The 24,437-nt window shown below is 40.3% G+C and overlaps 1 protein-coding gene across 1 annotated transcript; it reads right to left on the bottom strand.

Moving 5' to 3' along the window:
- Window positions 1-50: 50 nt before the first annotated feature.
- dbx1a (developing brain homeobox 1a) lies at window positions 51-6,032 on the bottom strand. Its single transcript, XM_057850896.1, has 4 exons — window positions 5,671-6,032; window positions 5,498-5,599; window positions 3,005-3,204; window positions 51-474 (listed from the first exon to the last, which is right to left on the bottom strand). The coding sequence occupies exons 1-4, from the start codon at window positions 6,023-6,025 to the stop codon at window positions 196-198; spliced, it is 936 nt and encodes a 311-aa protein (XP_057706879.1). The 5' UTR covers window positions 6,026-6,032; the 3' UTR covers window positions 51-195.
- Between the last annotated feature and the right edge of the window lie 18,405 nt (window positions 6,033-24,437).

Raw genomic sequence — 24,437 nt, forward strand, 5'->3', positions numbered from 1 at the left:
ACAATTCCATGCAAAATTGTACAAAACACTGTACAATTCAACGAAGCTGTGCAAAAACAGCAAATGGTATTTCAGAAGCTGATCCTGTCCTTTGTTTTATTCTTCAAAAATCAAATGGCATCTAGGAGGCCGTGAGCCAGGACGGTATCCTCTTCCAAATATGTTTTGTTCATTTAAAGTCTTAGGTTTGACGTACTACGATACATTTATCTCCTCGTCGTCTGACTCTGAGAAGTCTGAGTGCTTGCTGGAGAGTGAGGGAGAGGAGACGCCGCAGGAGCCTGTCGTCTGCCGGCCGAAAGCTTCATCTTCCTCGTCCTCCTCGTCTTCGGACTTTTTGCCCACGTCGCTGAGGTCGGGGTGCGGGTTGGCCTTGGTGGGCAGCGTCTGCTCGCGACAGCCACCAGATGAGAGCAGCTCGCGCTCCTTTGAATTCCTCCACTTCATCCGCCTGTTCTGAAACCAAATCTTCACCTGGACACAAAGAGGAACGAAGAAGGTGAGTTGTTTCATAAGGAAGCGATCTTTGTTTGCTGGCATCATCTGGAAATTGCGTAAACGAAAAGTTGAATCGTCAACTATACGTGTACTGTCTTTTTTACCCTCAAATATATTGTTGCATTTTAACTTAATTTTGCGCAATATATTGTAATTTATGTGAAGTGTTATGTTCATATGGCGTATAAAGTCATTCTGATTCACAGCCTTATTGAATAAGTTTTTTTTTCCTTAAGATAAGTTAAACCTTTCTTTTGCTTTTGTGTTTAACCCATTATAGGGCCAGTGACTAGTTTTGGTATTTAAAAAAAATAATAACAACCTGGCGTCCCAATATACACTAAAAAGGGTTAACATTAAGGTCTATCACATTGCATTTTAATATAGGTTGTGCGGTAGTGCTAAAGGGGAGCTTTTTTTTGGGGGGGGGGGGGGGGGGGGGGGTTTAAGGAGAGCTAATTTTTTTGTTTGTTTGTTTTTTGTATGAAAATTCTCTTTAACGTCGACCAGTAGGCTAACTGATCAATACATTTATTTTATGGTCACATTTTATTGGCCTACACAGATTTGTATTGCCCAAGAACATATATCTGTATCTATAGGTATATTCGTTGGATTCGATCTGGTAACGAATTAATTAAATTTGGCAGTTCCTAAGTCACTTTTGTAGGACTTTTAAAGAAAAATGCCGCGTTTTAACAATTGGGTTACTCCTCAAAAGTTTCCAAACTATTTTAAAAGTTGTTAAGGTCAATTAAATGTGGCTAAATTTAGCAACCCAAGTGCTTGCATGTTGCCATTAAAAAATACAGAAGTTAAATCACCAACAGTTCTAAAGTCACAATTCTAGGATAGACACAGAGGCGGTACAGACACAGAGGCGGTCCTGGCCTAAATGGTGCCCTGGGCAAAGAGAGGTGTGTCCGCCCAACTGGACGAGGGTGGAAGTGGGGTGCTACGTTCCCCTCAAGACGACTGGTCAAACGGTGGGTGTTTTGGGGGGGTGCTAGCTAGGAATGGGACGATCCACTTAAACTCACGATACGATATCAAAAAGTGTTTGATAAAATAAGTAATTAAAACTTATTTTTGTCTCAGTTCCACTTTGGGAAACACAAGGCCTGTTAGTCATCTTACATTTTGTGGACTTTGGGCTGTGAAAGTATATCATCTAAAGGCAGTGTAATTACCCCCCCCCCCCCAAAAAAAAAAAAAAAAAAAGAAAAAATGTTTAAAGTCAAACACTGTGGGAAAGCTTTTATATCGAAATATAAATGAATAAAAAATATTATTCATGTATTGTATGTATGTATTTATGTATTTTCTCACTACCCTTGGGAGAGACAGACAACCCATGCTGCCACCTGCTGTCAACACTGTTGTCGTCCATCATGCCTCATGCCTCCCAGCAAGCATTGCTGTGCTCCAGATGTAAATAACATTCATGATCTGTATTATTTATTTCTTCATTTGGGTGATGCTCATGAAGCTAACCTAAACAATGTCTTTGAAGACTTTATGCATACAGTCATGAAAACCTAAAATAGTGAATTTTTAGTCAAAAGATGATTATGTCTATTATGTGGCCCAGTCCCCATTTTGCTACCGAAATTGTATTTCGTATGTTTTTTTTAACTGATTTTAGAGTCATTAATTCATTTCTGTAATGGGTCCATAAAAAGCTTTGATGTTTTCACCTCAATACAGCATCATAAACATACAACCAATTTCATAAAAAAAACATTTACTTATATATACATATATACACACATTTGTTTAAAACTACATAATTTATCAGATTAATATATTGTTTAATATGACGAGCTATAATGGTTTTCCGATCATAATAAGTTCTTTTTTTTTTTTTTTTTTTTTTTTTTAAATAAAGTTATTTTAACCCATAATGAAAGGAAAGGAAGACAAACGATGACTCCAAGTTAAAAGTGTTTGGAATGTTTTCTTCATAGCAATGTGTAATATTACATGTTTTTAGACATTGATCAATTTGATATTTTACTGTAAATAAAATATTAATGAGCTCAAACTGTTGATGCAATAAACTTGTTGAGTCATCGTAGCATTCTGCTATTTTAAGATAGCTTTGGTAAATATGATTCATTACTGTAATGCATATAGTGTTCATGAGAATCACTCATCTACTGTCCAAGTTGTTTAATTAATTACTAGTTATGCTAGTTAGTTTGCTGTCATGTGATATTTTTCTTTTGTTTTGAAACCGTGATAATGAATGACCTTTGATTTAATCACTTGCTGTGACTTGTCATTGTTGTGAAGGAGATGAAAGCGTATTCCTTTGCTTATAAGTGAGAATTGTTCCTCCTTGGCTCATGAGCACCACAAAATGGCTTGTGTTAACGTGTGGTTAAGTTGCATAGTCAGTAAATTGACTTGTGTGCCCCTATTAATTTGGTGCCCCAGGCAACTGCCCAACCCTCCCACGTCAGGAACCGCCACTGATTAGACATTTGTTTGAAAATTCTTTCACCTGTGAATCTTTCAGGCCAAGTTTGGAGGCTAGCTTCTTCCTGTCTGGCTTGCTGATGTACTTCTGCTTTTGGAACATCTTCTCCAAAGCTTTGCGCTGCACGTCGGAGAAGACCGCTCTGCGGAGCATCCCTCTGCGGGGCTTCCCTCGGGCGGCCAGCGGCCACGAGAAGGTTCCCGGGATTGGCACAGCAGAAGAAGCTGGAGGAACACCATAACAGAAAACAGCAAGAGGTAAATAAAAACCCACTACTTTAATACTTTAAGACATTTTAGTAATTTTAAAAATATAAATAAAAAACAAAAACATACAAAGACATCACATTTTGGGTCATATAGGCAAAACATTTGGTATAATCTCAACCCACATATGTAGATGCCAGATATATATCAATAAAATGTTAATAAAAACAAAATGTATAAGATTAAAGAACCAGAAATAAACTCTGGTTTCGGCCCCCATGGAAACTCTAAATTATTAAAACATATTAATAATAACTTCATAGTATTTAGCTCAGTCTCTGCTATTGACAGCCATATACATCCAATTCAATTTAAGTCAGACGAATGGCTGTGAATGCTCTGTTTTCAGAGCTCTTGACAGTCCTACTCACTACTGGAGGGTCAATGTTCGCTGCCAACCCTTCTCATCAAAATGTATTGGACGTCTAGCACCGTCAATGGCAGCCAATGAATACAATGAGTGTCCAATAAAAACATTAATGACATATCCATGTGTTATTATCATTGAGTTGTTGGCATTGGGCTTCCATTTTTTCAAGTGAAATGGCACGAGGTGACTAATTAGCACATTGGGAGCATTGGTATGTAAAAGAGGCAGCGTTTCCTTGAAGGAGGCCTGCGTGGGCGGATAGAGGAGTTAATAAAGCGTGAACGGTAATTGTGTAGTAATGAACTAACAGAGAAAAGACTCTGGACAGGCGGCGAAGGCCATATATTACGGCCACAAAGGGAGATTTACACTTTCAAACTAAACACAACCGCATACCAGAATACTGATGCCCAAATAAGGGGGGGAATAGAGTTTTTTCTTCTTTTTCTTCTTGGTGCCCTCAAATCATTTTCATTAAATGAACACGAAAAGCTATTGAGTACGCTGAGTTTCTTTGTTGGACCATTCAGCCGAAGCCATAAAAGGGACTCCAACGCCATTATGATTAGTCTGAATGAAAGACTTTTATAGACTTTTGTAAGAGATTATTCTTCATTTCACCTCGCTGTTGGCCTGCTTGGGGCCAAACGAGGGAGAAAGTTTGGAAGCAACGTCAGAAGGAAGGTTTTGACGTACTTTGAGGTGTAAGAAGTACCTGCTTAAAACTTTGGTTGGAACTTGAGTCCCACCTGACCAGTGGTCAGCCTCTCCACATTATTTTGTGGCCCTAAGTCAGGTAGAAATGCATGTGTTTGCTTTTTTAAAAGAGTGACTTTACTGTTTTATGAGATTGTAAACATTGTTTGCAGCAAAGTAACTACACGTTGGTTTCCTTCTTTCTTTCGTTCTTTCATTCTTTCTTACATACCCCTTAAAGGGCAAGCGGGTAAAAAAAAAAAAAAAGGGAACCTGTACATGGCATTTAATGCATATTAAGGATCATTCAAAATGATTTGGTAAAAAATGAACACAAACAGAAATACATTCTGTTTATATGGCACCCAATAACAATTCAAAGTGGATTTCCCCCTAAGTATTTACCTCATTGCCTGCTATTGACAACAATAGATGTCCAATTCATTCAATCTGGGAGGACTAGCTGTCAGTGCTCATATTTTAGTTGCATTGACGCCACCCAATTCATTTAGACCCAGAGATTTGGCAGCGAATGATCACTGCCAACCTCTCCCAGTCCAAATGGATTGGACGTTTACCGCAGTCAGTGGCGGTCAGTAATTGAAATGAGTGCCCTTTAAAAGGTTAAACATTGACAAGTTGAACAAGCTCTTTAGTGTTTTCAAAGTAGGGACTTATCAATCTTTTGTTGCAATAATATGATGACATTCGCATGCTTTCAGTCAAATCGGTCCTCAGAGGAAAACCATCATCGGTGTGGCCCTCGACAAAAATGAGTTTGACACCCCTGCTTATGTGGTCTTGTGAGAATATAGAAATCTTTCAATGGCGCCTAATGGGGAAATTAGTGCATGACTGGTAAAAGTCACTCTCCGGGGTGGGTGGTTCACCCCAGTGGGGGCTGACCAAATTGGTCACGGTCCCGAAAAAACCCTTTGTTGCCAGCCCTACGGCCCGGTGGCCCCCTGGGCTCTGTGGGAAAAAAATACCAGAGAAAACGCTCCTCAATGGGAAGCTGGGGGGCTGTAACTGGCCAGCCCGCCTCTAATTTAGAGCGTGACGATTTGGGATAATTGGTTAATTAGGAGGTGGGTGGGTCTGGGCCAGAGGCCATTAGAGAAGCACGCATTATTTTCTTTAGTATTTCAATTTCAGGGAGAAGGTGCATGGAGGCTGAGCTCATACCTGCGTGTAAATAGGGCGTCCTGAACATGGGCTGAAAAGTTGCGTCAAAGCAGGGGACGTGGAAGGTCTTGGAATGCATGTGGACTGTCGGGGGGGAAGGTGCTGCAGAGGGACGGGACATACGTTAGAATAACGGCACAGCCAGGTGCGCCCTGAGAACTTGGTCTACTCACGTGTCTTTGGCGACGGCGCGAGGATGGCGCTCACTCCAAACTTGAGGAAAGTTGGGTCCTTGTTACTCGACGTTTTAGGCGAGCATGAATCGCGCGTCACGGCATTCGCGGGAGACCCTCGGTCCGAGCACCCTTCAGAGAACGATAACGTGGTGGTCACGGGTGCGGCGGTAGGAGGTGTCCGGTTTAGGAAGGTGGCGGGTCGGCTTATCCGCAGAAGGTCTTCCACGAGGAAGCTGGAGTGGGTCGGCAAGGCGGCGACGGGCAAGTTGTGGTGAAGGGGCAGGGCGGGGGCCGCTGGCCGGTAGATGCCCGGGTAGAGGGCGGGGGGCGCGATGACGCTTGGGATCATCATGGTCCCGACTTGCAAGCGTGCCTGTAGAATACTCCGCGTGTTTTAGCGAGAACAGAGACTGTAGTCGAGTGTCTGGAAAGTGGTCTCCTCGCCACGGGCACAGGAGCTTTATAGCAGCAGCCCCCCCCCAAGCCCAACCAACTCGACGCCCACCCCTCTCGGGCCTGACAGGCTCAACAATGGTGCCAAACAAAGTTCTCCTCTTGGGCTGCTTTCATAGCACCCTCTCGTGCAATACGATTGGCTGGGGGGCGCAATTTATGATTGCATTAGACTTCATAAGCAAGCAACACACAATGTGGCCACCACAAAGGGGGTCCGCTCATCACTTTTGCATATGGACCACTTTCCTTTCACCGTATTGTGTTGGGCCGAGGCAAGCTGCCTAATTAAAGACCAATCTTTACATATTGTCTCATTATTAGGCTTTTCATTAGTGTACTTTTCCTATTCACTTGCATAATAGAGAATACGCTCAAGAGCGTTCACATAATAAAATGAACCTTTTAGGGCAGGTGACTATTTAGAAATAATAATTAAAAAAAAAACCTTGACTTGTACATGATCAATTTTACTTTGTTAACATATATGTATATATCAAATGAAATATCAATTAAAAACAAAAAATATTTTAAATCAAAACCCTAACCCCTCACATGACAGTATTTATCTAATTTTCTGCATTGACGACGCTATGCGTATACCACCCATTTGAATGAAAATCATTCACTGCCAAACTCCCTCATTTTAAATGAATTGGACGTCTAGCACAGTCAGTGCCAGCCCACGCATGAGCTCATGAGTGTAAAAGGTTAAACAAAGAACACATTTCGAGTCTCCATTTACGATTTGATTCCTGATATACATTTGTTCGTTGCATCTTTTGCATAAGAAAAAAAAGAAAGAAAAAAAAAGCAAGAGTTCCCCATGCTCTTAATCGAGGCGCTTCCAAAATGTAAATGAGTTTTTAGGGTTTCATTGGATTTTCAACACTCAATCTGGCCCTCGTCATGGAATAATGTCTTAACGGGATTGGCGCTATCAAAACGCTTTAACAGATGTGTTAAATATCACTTTGTGCACAGGCGCGGCTCGGCGCGCCCAACAGGAGAAGTGTGCGCTCCTGATCCTGTTAGGAGCATGAACTTTAACTGTCAGCCTCAGCTGCGCAGGAGGCGCCCCTCGGCCGGCCTTTCTCTGCCTCCCTCTCCCCGCTTCTAAGAGAGAAGAAGGGGAAAAATAAGCTGTATTTCTAAAGACGGTTTTGTTCTGCTATTTTAACCGGCTGAATAAAAGTGCATCTGTGATTTGATTTAAAACGCATTCATATGAGCGGACGCTGAGCGGTCAAATAAAACTCCTATTAATGCCACTTGGAGCATGATCGTCATGTTCTGTTAGCTTTGCCCCGTAAACCTGTTCAAGCAAAGAATTCGGCCTAAACTAGATTACGCGCACACAAAACGATTGACAATTTCAGAGATAAAACAAATATTTTCAAAATTTGAATTTACACGTGGACATGTTTATTTTATAATTTCAATGAAATATCCAGATCGCAAATAAAAGTAAGCCTATTTCAATTCATCACCTTGAAGGTATTTAAAAAATCGACAAAGGTTCCATGCATGTGCATCATAAATTTTGTCCATGAAACAAATTATTTTATTTGAAATAAACCAAATAGAAAGTTACCACATTCAAATACAACTCTTTTTTGTTGCAAATGAGAAATCTGAGCACAGATGGGAAGGTTGGCATCCATCAACATTAACAAAGTGGAGTTTTTTTTTTTTTTTTTTTTTTTTTTAATCATAATAAACAAGAGAGGCTTTGGTAACTCAAAGCACCAGCCGGTGGGATCAAGTCCAATAGTGACGAGTGGTCTAACATCAGTCCCATTTAATGCGGCCACGGTGTAATAATTCCGAGGTAACGCCCCCGTGAAATGATTCTTTGCACATCACTCAATGCCTATCAGGAGCGCTCCGTACACTGCGTGCACGCGCGCCCCGCCACGACCCTCGGTCCACAACACAGACACCTCCGAGAAACAAGAAGGCCTTCAAAGATTTTTTTTTTTATGAGCCCATTTTCCTTTCCTTGGCTCCCCAAAATCCTCCTTTTGTACGAGTTCTAAGCAGATGGTTTGCAGGAAGCATGGGCGGCCCGGCCTGACCGAGACGAATTTCTATGAGCCTTGTTGGCTTTCCTCGTCCAAACTGGCCTCTTAAAACAGCTGCCCGGGGCTCAATTAGAACCATTAAAAGCACATCGTGGACATATTAACAACACCCAAGCTCCCAGTCCCCACCAAGCTGCACTCTCAACTCCCACCGCTCTCACAATATTTATCAGCGACATCTACAAGTTAAGAGCCTTTAGTTGTTGTACTTTCTGGCCCATATCAGCACATCCTGCAGGGCATTTTATAGGAATTATTAATTGCAAGGGGTTAGAAACATGACCATAGATATGATGATCTGCATGCATGGTTATGAAATCATGATCTCATCATATGCATATATGACGTTCATGGTCAGATTACGCCACATTACGCCACAGATCCTTTAGATACCTTTAAAATATTGTGCCACTCATACAGCAATATAATAATAATAATAATAATAATAATAATAATAAAAACAATAATAATAATAATACAATAGTACTAATGAAGATGACTAATAAGCATATAGCCTAATTTAGCATTACTGTAAAAAAAAAAAAAAGTATTGAAAAAAGATGAAAGGATTGATTTACTTTTTGTGATTTTTCAATACTTATAATTCACTCCCGTGACCCTCGTGAAGGATATAAGCTGCTTAGGAGATGAATGTATGAATTGATTGAATTGAATGAATTTGATTTAATTTATTTTATCAATAGCTATCCGCTAACATTTTTTATTTGCATGGCTGAATGCCCCCCCCCCCCACACACACACACACGTTATTTAAGGTGCATGTGTTACATTTTTGAATATTTTAAGTTATTTGTGCGTTTGTGTGGGTGTGGGTGTGCGTGTGTGTGTGTGTGTAGGTGTGTGCGTGTGTGTGTGTGAATCAAGCAGTGCACCCCCACCCCAATCATCATAATGGGAGTGGTACAATCATTGAATATTGCATTTTATTTTTAGAATGTCGATACTTTTGTCATCGTCAAGGGCAGCCATACCACAACTATATGGGATTTATAGCTCGCTCCACTCCACAATCAATATTGCATTTTAAACATAGAAAATGTCCTAATTTTTCCGTCTAGATTCACGTTAAAGTGGTAGATGTTCAACGACAACTTTTCCTGTTTGATCACGGTTAGGACTTGGTGGAATTCTGCTCTATGTGCATTCAGGTGACTGTACGGCGCTGTGTAAATGACCATGATTGAAGAAAAGTCACGATCATGGTGATTGTAGATTGTCAATATTTTTGATCAGAAGGTTGCATTTTTTTTGTAGAAACGGAGGCGACAGGACCAGTTTAGTAAATAGATGAACTCCACCATTGTGTTGTTTGTGTTTCTGCTGCATTAAGTAAAAAAGGGGCTGAGTAAATGTTACACATGCATGAGAGCTTCTCCATGGGTCGTCCCATTGTGCTGTGGGTCCGACAGGTGGTTACTGTTTATTATTCACTCATTACTTATTGGTGACGTGGGTGCAGCTAATAGAGGGAACTCCCCGTCTTTTCAGCAGGCCGTGAAGCGACAGATTGTGCTGACTGGTTGCAGCCTCATGTGACACCAGTCACTGTGTCCAACCATTCAAGCACATAGCTGCCATTTAGCGCCTGACACGGCAGCAGTGACAGCTAGGCATCATACTTACAAGGTCTTCATGAGTAACACCTACAAGGTCTTGATGAGTAACACCTTCGGAAATAGCAACTTGTTAATGTTAATTCATTCATTCATCTTCTGAACCACTTATTCTCACGAAGCTACAGATTCAGAGATTTATTTGTCATTGACACCAGCTTTCACAAGATGACAACAGATGCAACGAAATTCCGTTCGATGAGGAGCATTGGGCCGCTGCAGATTTTGTTCCGCGCCGCCACTTCTGTCTCTTCTTCAGAAATTACAGAGCAAGTTACAAGTAGACACACATATATCATACAACATAGCATGGATATGACACGTCGCACAGATCACGTGCAGGGATTTTTTTGTACGAAAAAAAGGAGAACTACCAGTCATGGGTGGGGGAGGGGTCAGTGATAGTGAGAAAAAGGCGGTGGCGGACTGAAGAGGGGGGAGGTTCACAGGGGTGCTCGAGCCTATCCCGGCTAACAAGGGGCAGGAGGCAGGGTACACCCTGAATCAGTATCCAGCCAGTCGAAGGGCATATACTGTATAGAGACAACAATTCACACACACACACAGACACCCCCACGCACCCCTACACGCAACCACACACACTTTACAGACAATTTGGAGTGTTCAATCAGCCTAACATGCATGTTTTTTGAGATGTGGTAGAACACTGAAGTACCTGCATTTAGACATATGTCACTATAATACTATTACTTCTACTAATAATAATTAATTAGAATCAATTAATGTTCATTATGATATGTGCTTTTGGTGTTTACATTACAATATTGAAAATTTTGCTGAATAAACTGTGAGATCTTATTTTATATTGCCAAGTATTTTTATGCATATCAGTATAACAATAAATCTCTTATGGTTTTGCTGTATGTAATGATTGTGTTTTTTCCCATTGGGATGATTTCAGGACTTCTGTAAATGCTTGCGACATAATGTGCCTGTTCGTATTGTGGGACACTCTCTGATGGCGAGTGGTAAACTGTTTCAGAATTTACTGGCCTTTACTGAGAGAGAATTGTGACCAAAGTCTGTTTTTCTGACTGGGACCTCACAGCACAGTCCCCTCTAGAGGAGGCCCTGATCCTGAGACCACTGTGAGCACTTTTTTGTATTTATTATTTATTTTTTAAAAAAAAAAATTATAAAAAGTCTACACGAAGGTGGGGCATTTCAATGTAACAACTTGTACATTAGACAAGCCGTTTTAAAATGTTTTCAAATTCTCAAGGCTCAATAAATAGTACTTTTTGGAAATGTTACAAACATGGAATCACAATGGTTTTCTGGCAAAGACCTTTAGCAATTTCTTGTAGAGTGATTCGATGTTATGCGTTTAATTACACCTGCCAGTTGCCAGCAAATAATGCAATATTCAATGTGTGATAAATTCATTGAATGCAGAAACATTCTAGCACCCCCAAATGTTATAAAAGATCTTATTTGTTTAAAATGGTTGAATTTCAGAGTATTACATATTCTTTTATTACGCTTTTAAAAGACATTGTGGAATCGAGTGTCACTCCAAGGTACTTGAATTCAGAGACAATTCAATCCTTCCGAAAATACACCTGAATGTCTGATGTCCAAAGGTTTCTTTGTAAACATCATACAGTTTTAGTTGTGTTTAGTAGAAGGCAAGATTTGTTGAGCCAATCATTTATAGGAACCATAGCTAATGTGAGAGCAGAAGCTGGGTCTTGAGTATTTTTTGCACTAGTGAAGATGACGGCGTCATCAGCGTACATTTGAAATTCAACGTTAGCACATTAATTTGGCTATTCATTAATATACCAATAAAATAAGAGTGGGTCAAGTATTGACCCCTGAGGCAGGCCAACAGGGACATCTAGAAATGTTGATTTGACACTCTTAATGGAGACACACTGTTTACGAATTCTAAATAAGATTTTATCCATTGAATTGCATGCCATTAAACATTTAAATAGGTTCATTTAGACAGAAGATTTTCATGATTTATGGTCAGATCAAAAAATACTGCACCCACGCAAGGTTTGGTGTCCAACATGCGCTTGATCTCTTCTATAAAAAGACAGTTTATAAAAAGACAACTTAACTTCTTAAAAGCAAATGCATTTAACAGGAAACACACTGGATTACTTTCCCTTTTGTTTTTATAGCCACAATTACGCATGCGGTATGCAGAATCAATTTACCAAACCTGGTGCGTTATATATTAAGTTCACATTTACCACGATGGTTATTTGGTCCAAATAACAATGAAATGTCCCATTTTACAAACATTGGGGTTTGTTCCCAGACTTTATAAAAGAATAAATAATGAAGAAAAACAGACGGATAAGAAGGCTCAAATTATTGACTCGAATAAATAAATAAATAAATAAATAAATACCCGGGAAAACTGTAGTGAGGTTTCCCATAGTGTAACCAGGCCTCCATTCACTTCACACTTCTTATTGCTCAGAGTGTACCATGTTTTCCTGTTTTCGTGAAGCCCTTATATGGGGTGTTTGGGCGTTACGCGAGAGACCTGAACGCGCCAACTATTGCTGTGATTTATGGGAGAGCTAACAGTAAACAAACAACAACTACGGCAATCATAATTTGAATAAGCGTTGTTTAGTAAAAGAAAGTTACATTTTGGATATCAAGTCGAGCCAACTACAATTACCACAGGCTCACTCAGATACAAGGACCTCGTTAATGAAACATTTTTTAGCAATCGTGTGTTCGTCTGTTTAACGTAACAAATATATACCACCTATGTTTGAAATGTTCAACTAATTCAACATTATAAAGCAGGGGTGTCCAAACTTTTTGCGAAGGGGGCCAGGGCATGTTACCACTAGATCTATCTTTTTTAAAAAAAATTTTAATTAAGTCCTTGCATGCACTAAGACCTACTATTTGTAGTCAGACAAGAATAGCATTGTGCAATCAAAGATAAAACTATGAACCCAACTAGCATAATAAAGCTATTCCATTCAATGACATTTGTATTTATTAACATAATCACTTAAGTTCACTTCACTTTGTTAGATGTCCCTTGTTGGACGATTTGGTTTGTAGCAGGTCACAGACACATTACAGAATGACATGTACATACATAAAAAGACAACCACAGCCATTAAAATGTATAGCAATTACACAGTCCTCTGGTAAAATAAAGTGCGTACTATTTTGTAGCAGCATAGAAGTGCATATACCTCTGGTAAAAATATGTAAAAAAGCTGTGAATAAAAGAAATGAAATAAATGAAATGACAACTGGGGAGACTAAAGAATTGAAAAGAATTTGGTCAAATTAAATACGATAAACAAATTACAGCAGTTCAGGATGTTTACAATAATAAAATAAAATAAAATAAAATAAAATACTAGTCGCTGATGGTGTAGTAGTACATTCACATGACTTCAGCACAGGCAGCGTGGGATCGATTCCCACCCAGTGGCAGTGTGTTTGTGAGTGTGGTTGTCTGTCACTGTGTGTGGCCTATGACTGACTGGTGACCAGTTTAGGGTGTAGTCTTATTTTTGACCAAATCAGTGGGAATAAGCTCTACCACCCCACAACCCAGACAAGGATACGCAGTGTTGAAAATGGATAGATGAAATACAGTGCGCAGCTTAGAGCAACAAGCAAAGAGAAAGGCTACCACCTCCTCTCTCAACAGTATAAATAGTAGCTGGGGAACAGTAATGATCCAAAACAACGCTAATTTACCACAATAATGATATCCAAGGTTCTTGTAGGTTCTTGACTGCAGTCGTGTGCTGCTTGTTTGAGCAGAAACTTGTTGAAACTGTTTGTGGCGGATCGGCTGGGCATAAACATGGAAACATGCACCCAAAGTGGCCCTTGAGGACCGATTAGTTCACTGGTAGTCAAGTCATATTTGCGTCGGCTAAAGTTGTCACTAATTCAAGTTCTGAATTGAGCTTTGCATGTGGCTACACTAGACACTAGACATCCGATTGGCACCACAAAAAGTGCCGAAAGGGGTATGAATGAGTCCGAAAACACAGATGCCCATAGTACAGCACCCCCATTTTTGTATTTTTTAAAACAGCGACATTATGACTTGAATGATTTTTGGTGCAAAAAATTCAACCCCCATACCATGGTTACGAGCAATTACTTGACCACACAGACCAAATTCAAAGTTTGGTCCAGTTATGGTCAATCCATAGAGCTCTGTTTTAATGCCAGTCTTTGGTGGCAAGCTCCCATACTGCAATGTTTTTAAACAGTACTGGGGACTCAGTTTCCCACATCGGAGCTTAAAACTAGTGTAATTATTGCAGCAAATTCTTTTGTAATTCTCATGAAATATGCTGTCTCCCACCAAATAAATTAATAAAGCTTTTAAAACGCTTCAAGTCTGCACCAAATAAATAAAGCCACTTCGCTAGCCTTACTGCTTGCCCAAACTGGCATCAACAATAGTTGTTGTAACTTAATTTGCCAATACAATAAAGATGCTGCATGCTGCTGTTGCTGCCACGTGAAGTTACCCAAACGTCTCTTTCAGCAAATTCCATTTATTCCCCTGGTTTCACCTTATCATGGATTCCCACTCAGGGTGTTTTGGCCGCGGCTTCACCTCATTTCACCGGCAGCGCTCAAGAGCTGAACAGCATCTGGTGAAGGTGATGCTTAAAGCCCCTCGCAACACAAGTGAATTAGCAGAGCCCCAAGACTCACAGGCGCAGTGACAAGCATTAAATCGATATTAACTTTGTATTAAACATGCCCCCTCCCTCCCCTTCTCACCAAATGGACTGGTGCCATGTCAGTGCACAAAGCGTTTTGTATGAACTCACGCTGCACCTGTTCACTCTGACTTGGCCAAGGGAGTTCAACTTCTTAGTTTTGTTCTCTCACTCTTACTTAGCTCTGAAAATTTAACGTCAGCTTTTCCAGCCCCTATTACTAAGGTCTCTTTGCCCCTCCCCGCAAATAGCCCAAAACATATAATACTTCATTCTTTTTCCTCAAAGTGGGACTCTTGCTTCCCTATCTTAAATGTATGTTGAATAGCTCTCATCAGAATGGATGTTGAGTGCTGTCCTAATCCAAGAGCACATGTTGCTACAGTTTGCATATTATTTTCCCATCTCTGAGGGACACCGCAACCCTTTCAATTCACACAGTGCAGGCATATCCACCATCATTAGCATAATCTGACATACAAAACCTTTGTCCGTGACCATGTATGCAGAGTTAATTGCTCATTAATACCAGACAAAACAGAGGGGTGTAAAGAAAGCATAGTCGTCCTGTGACTCCAAATCCATGCTTGTGAAGTGCAAGGCAGGTGCTACATCCTCCTGCAACTCATTGAGCCCCATCTTCAAATGTTAGAATTCATAGAATGCATCATAAATATTTAAATTCACTTGTGTCTTATGCCTCATGTCAACTATCATCAGATAAGGAGTACTGTGAGTCAGGTGCACCGGTGTTCAAGCAAGGCATTTAGTTGCAACAATAATCTGACAGTGATGTTCCATTAAGCTCCTTGTGAGGAGCCTTGATGAGCCCCTCGGCCCCCAACATATACGCACACACATGCTTACAATTTGTCACAGTGACACAGTGTGAATCAATTGTAAAAAGTGTCCCTTCGCAAGTTTAATCTCATCTCTACATTAGTTTCACGGACACAGGCCGATTTGCAAGGAGAGCCCCCTCTCAGCACCTGCGGGCAGCCTTTTTGGGCTATAGCGTCATGTAAACACCCGCCGCCTCAACGAGTGCCCTGTCTGAGCACCCAAGCGTCACAACGCAGCACGTTAGAAAAGCCCGGCTTGTGTGGTTGTCAACACTGGTTTATTTTAGGAGTCCCATGGTGACATTAGCCTTGACTCTCCTCTGGCCAACCTGCAGCCCTTTTTTTTTTTGATATAGATATATCTGAGTAATATGGAATGAACAGGCCTGAGACAGGGTTCAGGAGGCCGCCGCATGCAGCTGCCTAATACTGTCTTTGTTCGCTGGAGATGTTTGAAAGATGTATTAATATGCTTGTGTGTAAGATTCATGGCATTTTTGGTTTAGTTTTGTTGATTGTCAGTGTGAATGGATGGGGATAAATCTTTAAAATAAGCAAGTCTTGCACTTGGATGTGTTGATTTGGACTTGAGATAAAAACATTGGGCAAGAAAAAAGAACTTTAAGGTTTACCTGTGTGTGTCAGTGTGTGCACATTCGTGCGTGCTTAGGAGGGGTAGTCGTGCAGGGAAGTTGAAGAAGGAGCTATGAATGGGGAAAGGAGCTTGGGTGGAGGAGGGGATGCTTGACGGACTTCACTGCCTGTTGGCCCTGCAGCATTGATGCCGTGTTGGCCATATAATCGGATTGCCAGTGGGTGAAAGTGAGCCCGGGTGCTTATGTCAGTTTGCGTCTCGTCAAGCTGAATAATACGCATGGCTAGGGAGTGAAGCGGACGCTTGCCATTGAGCCTTCTCAGTACTTGTGGCTAAGCATTCCTAAAAGAGAGAGAAAGCTGCATTGGATTCATATATAATTCTCACTCAAGCGTTTTGATGCATTTGCATAACAGCAGGAAACCAGTGATCTTTTCAGCGCCGCTGCTGCTCCTGCTACACAAGTGTCTGTTTGCGTGTGCTGCTGTGTGTGTGTGTGTGAGCGCGCGTACCTTTCAAAAGGGTCCTAGTTGAGCAGAAAAAGGGCCGGACATAGTTCTTGCACTTGGCCTCTCGTGTTTAATCGAAGATCCACAATAAAACACATTTGGCTCATTTCCATTTATACCTTTTTATTTCGTGTTGGAAAACAGTTGAAATAGGTCACCCTTAACCTGTGCTGTCTCTATTTGTGTATTTTACAAATTCAAGGAGTGTGTTGAGCAGATAAAACATTATTGTGGTCATTGATAAAGATTTAACAGACTCAAGCAACTTATCCTTTGGTTATTCACTTTTGACTCACTTTACACTCACGTTTCTGGTTGAGCGGGGGACCCAGATGCAGAGAAGGTAGGCAAGGAAGGCCCAAACACAATGTTCATTCGTTGCTGACAATGACAATAAAGATTCTATTCTATTCTATTCTATTCTATTCTATTCTATTCTATTCTATTCTATTCTATTCTATTCTATTTGAAACTGCACCCACTTCTGAAGGGTAAATTATATTTGAAGCCCTTCGCATTAATCTGTAGCCAACAGACAGATGTTTCTAAAATATCGGTGAGTATCATCTCTTTCATTATTATCTAGTAATATCTTGTGTAAAATTGCACAATCGGTGCTTATGTGGTTTTCTGTAATCGGTGAACAATACCAAATAAATTATTATAGTGGGTTGAGAAACAACAATTGTGACTATATTTGCCGTATATTTGTTTTAAAGAGTGCTAAATAGATTGCAGTCATTCAAATAATCAATGGAATAATTGATAGAATAATTTATACTAATAGTAATCAACAGTGACAGCCCTTAATGCATAAAGGGCTTGCATATTATGTATTGTAATTTCAATGAGACATTTGAAGCCTTATGAATGGGCTAAATGTATCCAAGCTTCTGTTAAAAGGAATTTTAATAAATGATAAAACGGAAGCTAGATGATTTGTATGATGTATTTTAAAGGCATTCATTACTTAAAAGCTGAAGAAATACAACATTGATCAAATTAACCAAATAACTTAGTGCATTCCAATACAGTAGATTAGTGTTAAGGTGAATGGACAGGACAAGTAAAACACGACTGTCAGAGTTGTAGTGCACTGTATGTTGAATAATCCTACCTAATTTCAAATGAGTAAAACTCATTGTAGTCTCAGAGATGGTTGATGGTCTAACACAGCGATTTTGGATTTCCTCAACCCGGATGTAGCCCATCAGCTGGTCCATTAAACCTGTTGAAACTCTGTGAGCCATGATGACCATCGGGACGGTCAGGGTCTTTGGTCAGACAAACAGCAATAATGCGTTGTGACTGACTTTCCAGTCAGCAGACCCCCCAGGTCTGATTTCTGCGATAGTCCAATACTTCATTTGAATGTCACATAATGGATCAGTGGCCTGTGCTGATTATCAATCCCACCATGGCCTGTAATTGATCCCCTCATTGCCTTAAAGGGGCACTAATAAGCACTAGGTGAGGTGCCCTCTGCTCTAACAGGTCTTAACTCCCTCCCTTTTGTCTTGTCAGTTCCACCAACCATCAAGCATATACCCCATTCCCCTTTTCTTCGGTCAGTTACCTCCTTTTTAAGCTTCCTGATCTCTGACTATTTTGACAGGCAAGAAATGTCCCAATTGATACAGATCAGGAACAATGTAATTGTTAATTTCTCTCTAGAAGCAATTTACTTATTACAGATGAAGATGTGGCTTCAAGACAGTCCAGTAGAATTATATTGGAAGTGCAGAAGTGTTGCTAAAAAACAACTTTGTGAGATCATAATTTTAAAAATTTCAAATCTCACTTTCTTCAGTGCTTAGGCATTTATCGCAGATTACTTCCAGCAGAATATTTTTAGCTATAGGGTCCTAAGGAGAGCTCTTGTACTTGTACAAAAGCCCTGTAGAGTAGGCCAGGGGAAGGGTCACCTATTGCAGTATGACCTCTGCTCTGCAGGGCCAAATCAGAAGACATTTAAGGTCAAGAAGAGAACAAAGGCCTGAGAGAGTCCACTCCAAAGACAACCACCAAGCCCCAAAGTAAGAATGTGCACATTTCACTCAAAATTTGAGGGGAGTCATCAAACTCTGGATGCGGTCAAACATGAGTTGGGTTAAGGATGGAAGGATATTGCCCAAAATTTACACCTTGGCTTTCTTTTCTAATATGCAGGACTTGAAAAACATGTACGAGCATCAGCGCAACTAAAAAGAGAGAAAACTTCTGAAGCGCCTTTCACATATGCCGAAACACTGTTAAAATCACGGGATTTAAACGGGCAGCCCTTGTACGTGAAGCAATTTCCCGGATCGACTGACACGGAGATTACACAAACATTTCACGAGTAGCGTCTTAGTATAATGTCAGGGAAAGTCCCGGGACAAGGCGTGTGTGAAAGCAAGCGTTAAATTCCCAGGTCACACCATGATGGCTAATGACGTAAATATCATGGTGGGCCGATTGGCACTTCGTCTTTCTTCGCAGTAAGACGGAAAGCTGTGAACAAACATTTAAGTATTGATATTAATTATCAACATAGCAAGTTGGAAATATCAAAATTAAACAGAAAACAAAAAAAAAGTTGAATTGCTACTGGATCGTAGAGCCAAGGAAGAGAGTCCATCATCCATCTTTGGAAATGTGTGATTTAGTTTGTTGCCGATGTTAAGGTCCTCAACTGCGGAAACAAGGTTGTACCTCAAATCAAAAAACAACGGAGGGATGCGTTCAAGGGTTTATTAAATACAAACAAAAAGGGACGCGTTCAAGGGTTTATTAAATACAAACAAAAGTACACGCGATCGCGGAAAAGGGGGAATAACACAATAGGTTCGTGACGGTCAACGGGGATCAATAATACTAACCTAAGCGGTAGGCAGAGAGCCGATAAGAAAACAAAACAAATACACTCAAATACCAGTACAACATAGGGGATTTCAAAACAAGGGTGGCAGAAGTGTCAAATGGCGCTCAGCAAGTTAACATCTCGGCACTTTACTCTAGTATCGCCTGGGCTTAAATACAGTCTTGATGAGCTTGTATAGGCTGCAGTCACAACGTTGGGAACGCTCCCTCTGGAACGAAACACGATTTTACCAACATTGTGACAGCTGATGCCGACCAAAAATGACGTAATGTCCGGGTTATAAAATTGCGCCAGCAGCTCTCCGCGCACAGAGAGCGCCAGCATGGGACAAGTACGTGAAAGTGTCCAACCCGCGTCGTTCCTGGGATATCTCCACACGTGTGACAGCAATGACGCGAGTAAATCCTACGTCACCTTACACGGGAATTTACCGGGATATATTTGTGAAAGGGGTTGGAGTTAGTTTTCTACCAAATGCAAAATATTCAGCATGACTATATTTTGGCTTTCCCATCGTTTTGCCTTTCAAATATTCTGTTTGCCCTTACACACAGATGTACAGAGACTAACTGATCACATCAGAAGCAAAAATCGATTAGCTTCACAACATGTGTCCGAGATCCCAGACGATGTCTGAAACGCCAGCAGATAGAATATAATTTGTAGCTACCAGTTGTTGGAAGAGGGAATGCATGGTTAATCAGGGCTTCTCTTTATTGTGAATCCTCTGCAATCATTCATCCTCTCAGTGAAAGTCGTAAAAAAAAATGAATGTGGGCATCTGCTATTTTTGCAGATTGAGAAGTACACATAAGCTTCTTTTTTTTTACATTCATCACTAAATAAAATTTTTAAGGATTGGAAACGCCATCTCAAGCCAGGCCTCACAGCTGCATTCCCATTCACAGACACTGCAAAACCAGTGTCTTTAGACTGCTTTCATGTGAAAATTCTTCTAAGAGACCTGGGGGAAAAATCTTGATAATCACCATCCGCTTCCCTTGAAGAACTCTGAGAGCTGAACCGAAATAATGCAATTGATGAGGTACAATGATCTAATTAATTAAAAGCGGTATCAATTCATGTGCTATTGCAACATGTGACAAAGAGCAGATTGTGGCGAGCATGAGAGCAGAAGACAGTTGGCGAGGGTTTGCCAATTGAGAAAGTGCTATTGAAAGCATCGAGATTCTCCATCCTTACAGGAGATGACAAAGAGCACCAGTTAATTAGCAAGAAGTAGCATCTCAAGAAAGACTGTGAAGAAAACCTCCATTCATACTCTCTGTTCACCATTCCCTTATGAGAACGTCTTGAAGAGCTGCAGAGGAAGGGTGGGTGAGCGGGGAGTGAGCTTAGCTCAGACTGAGAGCCAAGCTGTATGGGCCTGCCTTGCTTGATTTCATTTGGACAGTCATTCTTTTTCATTTGCAACATCATTGTATCTAACTAGGACTTTCTATTGAGGCCAGTGATCAAGTAAAAGTGTTGGAGAGCAAGTCAACGATGTCACCCTTCTGCCTGCTGGATGAGACGCAGCTTCGGCCAAGGAAGGAGGATGAGTGGCAAAGAATAAAGAGCAGGGGAGGATTTGGAGAGAGGGTGAAGTTTTAATTAAGACACTTGTGTGTTTCTAAGCAGACTAATTTAGCCACAGTTCCACACAAGTGCATGAGATGATTGAAACAGTGATGAGGGCGAGGGTCAGATGGGCTCAAAGTACTTTTTTTAGGGAAGCCTATATTAGATCTTTTGTTAGAGATTTTCAAGTACCTGAAAGTGCCATTAAAAAGAAAGCAGTTGGCGCTAATAAAACAACTCATCCGTTGGTCTACTTTCTACTAATAAACCTGCAAAAAATAAATAAATAAATAAAATAAAATAAAAAACAATAGTAAAAATAAAATAAAATACATATGTCAAAAACTTGCTACCAAAACCGAGTTTGCGCATCATAAAAGGCATGCGAATAAGTCATCTAGGAAACCCAAGTAATGTTGAGACTTAAGGAATCAGTAGTCACAATAGGAGCAGAAGGGCAACAGCTTGGAGGTAAATCTGATAGAGAAACCAGGTTGGTGTAAATGATGTTTTTGTATCATTTGTTTTAATAGAAGCTTGATCAGAGCAACAAATTCCCTACGGTCCATGTGGCTGAGGTCCACACAAAGGTAGGCCAGCCTGGGCTTGGGTCCCTGAGGACTGGGGAATATGCAAAGCTCTGCACTTCCACATTGCAAACTGAATTTGAATGGTTTCAATCTGACTTGACCATAAGGAGGCACATTCACCGTCTTGGCTCTCTTGCTTTTACATATAAAGCTGAGACAATTTAAATGTGTTATAGTGGCTTTTAACTGGCAATGACATCTAAGAAGGGAAATGTAAGTTTGCATTCATCTCGCTGGAAAAACATATGGGTAAATAATGTTTAATAAAAGACAAAGAAAAACTACGAATTAATAAAACAACAATTAGAACCAATCAGAAAAAAAGAAAAACACCACTCACTCATCTTTACTCAGTTGTAATGATCCGCTGCATTTCTGAAAAACATCTCTTTACATTCTATAAACCCTGTACAGTTGTGTTCAAAATGATTCAACCCCTAAACTTTTAAATTCATTCTTCCATTAATGATTGCAAGTTGTCCAGGCCCTGAGGTAGCAAAACAGCCCCAAATCATGATGGTCCCTCCACCATGTTTCACTGTAGGGATGATGTGGTTGAGCTGTTACATTTTTCTTCCACACATGATGTTATGTGTTACTCCCGAAAAATTCAACTTTGGTTTCATCAGTCCACAAAATATTTTGCCAAAACTTATGTGGTGTGTCCAAGTGCCTTTTTGCACACATTAAACGAGCAACAATGTTTTTTTTAGACAGCAGTGGCTTCCTCTGTGGAGGATAATTGTCTTGTTGGAAGGTCCAACCTCACCCAAGCCTCAGCTTTGTCAATGACTGCATGACATTTGCATCCAAGATCTCCTGGTATTGATCTGAATTCATAATACCTTGCACACGCTGAAGACTCCCAATACCTGAGGAAGTAAGACAACCTCCACACGTTGATCCATTGGCCTAAAAAGTTCCAGCTTGGTCTCATCACTCTAGAGAACAGCATCCCCAAACCTTTGTGGTTTGTCCACATGGTTTTTGGCATACTTCTTGTGCTTTGGAGTCAGCAGGGGGGTGCGCTTGGGAGTTCTTGCATGGAAGCCATCATTTTACAGTGTGCGTCGTATTGTCAAGAATGAAACCAAAATACCTTCCATGACATGTCCTGTAGTAGTTCATCAGCTGTCACCCGGGGATTTTTCTCCACCTTTCGCTTCAGCTATCGCACAGTAGTTGCAGACAGTAACCTCTTTCTACCACACCCAGGTAGCATTTCCACTGTGCCTTTAGCTTTAAACTTGCAGACTATGCTCCCATTGTGTCTCTTGAAATATTTAGTCCTCTTACAATCGCATGGACATTAGATCTTTTCGACATGCAACGTAAAATTTGACCCGTCATTTGTCTTGACATATGACGACATGCTCGAAAAGCTACGATTTATGCCAGTGTCACAATTTCATTATTTTCCCACAAGACGGACAAACGGTATATTTTCTTGTGAAAGAAATCAACATTTGTTCCGAGAAAGTTAATGTTACTGTTAGTTAGTGAAAAACGAAAAAGGTGAAGCTTACCATTGAAATTGAGAAGGAAATGATAGAAAAACATGAACCTGGTCTGCATGTGAGTGAACTGGCTAGACAACGCAGCTCACTGGTACGCCCAACCAACAACAATAGAACATGAAAAGAGAAAGTATAAACTCTTCCACACCTCTCTCACCCTCTTGTCAGTCACATGGTGCGTTCAGGAACAGCATGCAAAACACAACTGCCACATTAGAACCTGATTCATTACATTAATTTAGTATTATTATCATTACTTGTATTATATTATTATTTTTATTCCAATTCATATTTATAATGTATGTGTTTTGCTATGTCTAATTGTCATTAGTAACCATACCTGCAGTATTTATTAAGGATTTAGTGTAGGTTTTTGGGCTGTGGAATGAATTCATCAAATTATAATGTATTGTTATTGGAAAATCCTGCTTGACATACGACCATTTCGACTTACAAATCAAGTCCTGGAACTAGTTACATTTGTATGTAAAGGTACCACTCAATTAGTATTTTGTCGTTGTGAAATATAACGTTTGTGAATTAACTCGTGATATAACCCAATTATTTACATTATAGAAAGGAGAAACCCTTTGCAAAGCAACGTGCCTGAAGTACTAATAGGGTGACGCTTTAGAGCCAAGAATTTAAAAATAGATCAGGAAACTGCTGACAGTAGTCAAAACATTTAGGAAGACGTTTAGACGTGCAGGCTAATGTTTAGCCTATCAGAAAAGCGTTGCCATCTCAGCATCTCTTTCAGATGTCAACTAGGAGTAAATTGATAGTGCCCCCCCCCCCCCCCATCCCGCCCACTCTGGTCAACTGGCAAACTTTTCTACTTTTGGTCGATAATAATTGATAAAATCCTGTAGTTCAAATTTAGACTGTTTGTAATTTGACCCAACTAACTGTATGTGTGAGCACAAAAAAATCTTATTCACATTTTGTTACCTTACTTAGTGTGGTATCCTATAATACTTATTGTAATTTGGATGAAAATATTTCTGTATTGTTTTAAATTACAGCCAACTATAAAAGCTACCGTAAAAAAAAAAAAAAAAAATCTAATTTTCCCAAATAATTTTTACGAATCTTAAAATGAGCCCTAATGTTTATATGATACAGATAACAAACACATATAGGAGCAATGACCCTGTAATATGTGAAATTGTAACAGTGCATTTTGTAAGTCATGAATTTGTGACCACGAAAAGGTTTCTCAAAAGGACTTGCAAAGAAGCGTGGAGATTTTTTTGGGGAGAGAGGACGAGTTGAAGACTTGTGCTCAACTCTCTGGAAAATTCAAAGTAAGGGAGGAGGGGGAGGATCTGCCAGAGAGCCGGGTGGAGGGTGATGTATGGAAGCGTAAGAGTAAGAGTTTATTCACTGG

This window comes from Corythoichthys intestinalis, chromosome 1 (genome assembly GCF_030265065.1).
Source record: "Corythoichthys intestinalis isolate RoL2023-P3 chromosome 1, ASM3026506v1, whole genome shotgun sequence".
Lineage (NCBI taxonomy): Eukaryota > Metazoa > Chordata > Actinopteri > Syngnathiformes > Syngnathidae > Corythoichthys > Corythoichthys intestinalis.

Excerpts from the sequence above, each read along its gene's own strand:
- dbx1a (XM_057850896.1), bottom strand. The coding sequence starts at position 6,025 with ATGATGATCCCAAGCGTCATCGCGCCCCCCGCCCTCTACCCGGGCATC. Across the intron at positions 5,600-5,670 it reads CGCGCCGTCGCCAAAGACAC|CACCTTCCCCCCCGACAGTC; the intron begins GTGAGTAGACCA and ends GTCCCTCTGCAG. Across the intron at positions 475-3,004 it reads TTGGCCTGAAAGATTCACAG|GTGAAGATTTGGTTTCAGAA; the intron begins GTGAAAGAATTT and ends CTTTGTGTCCAG.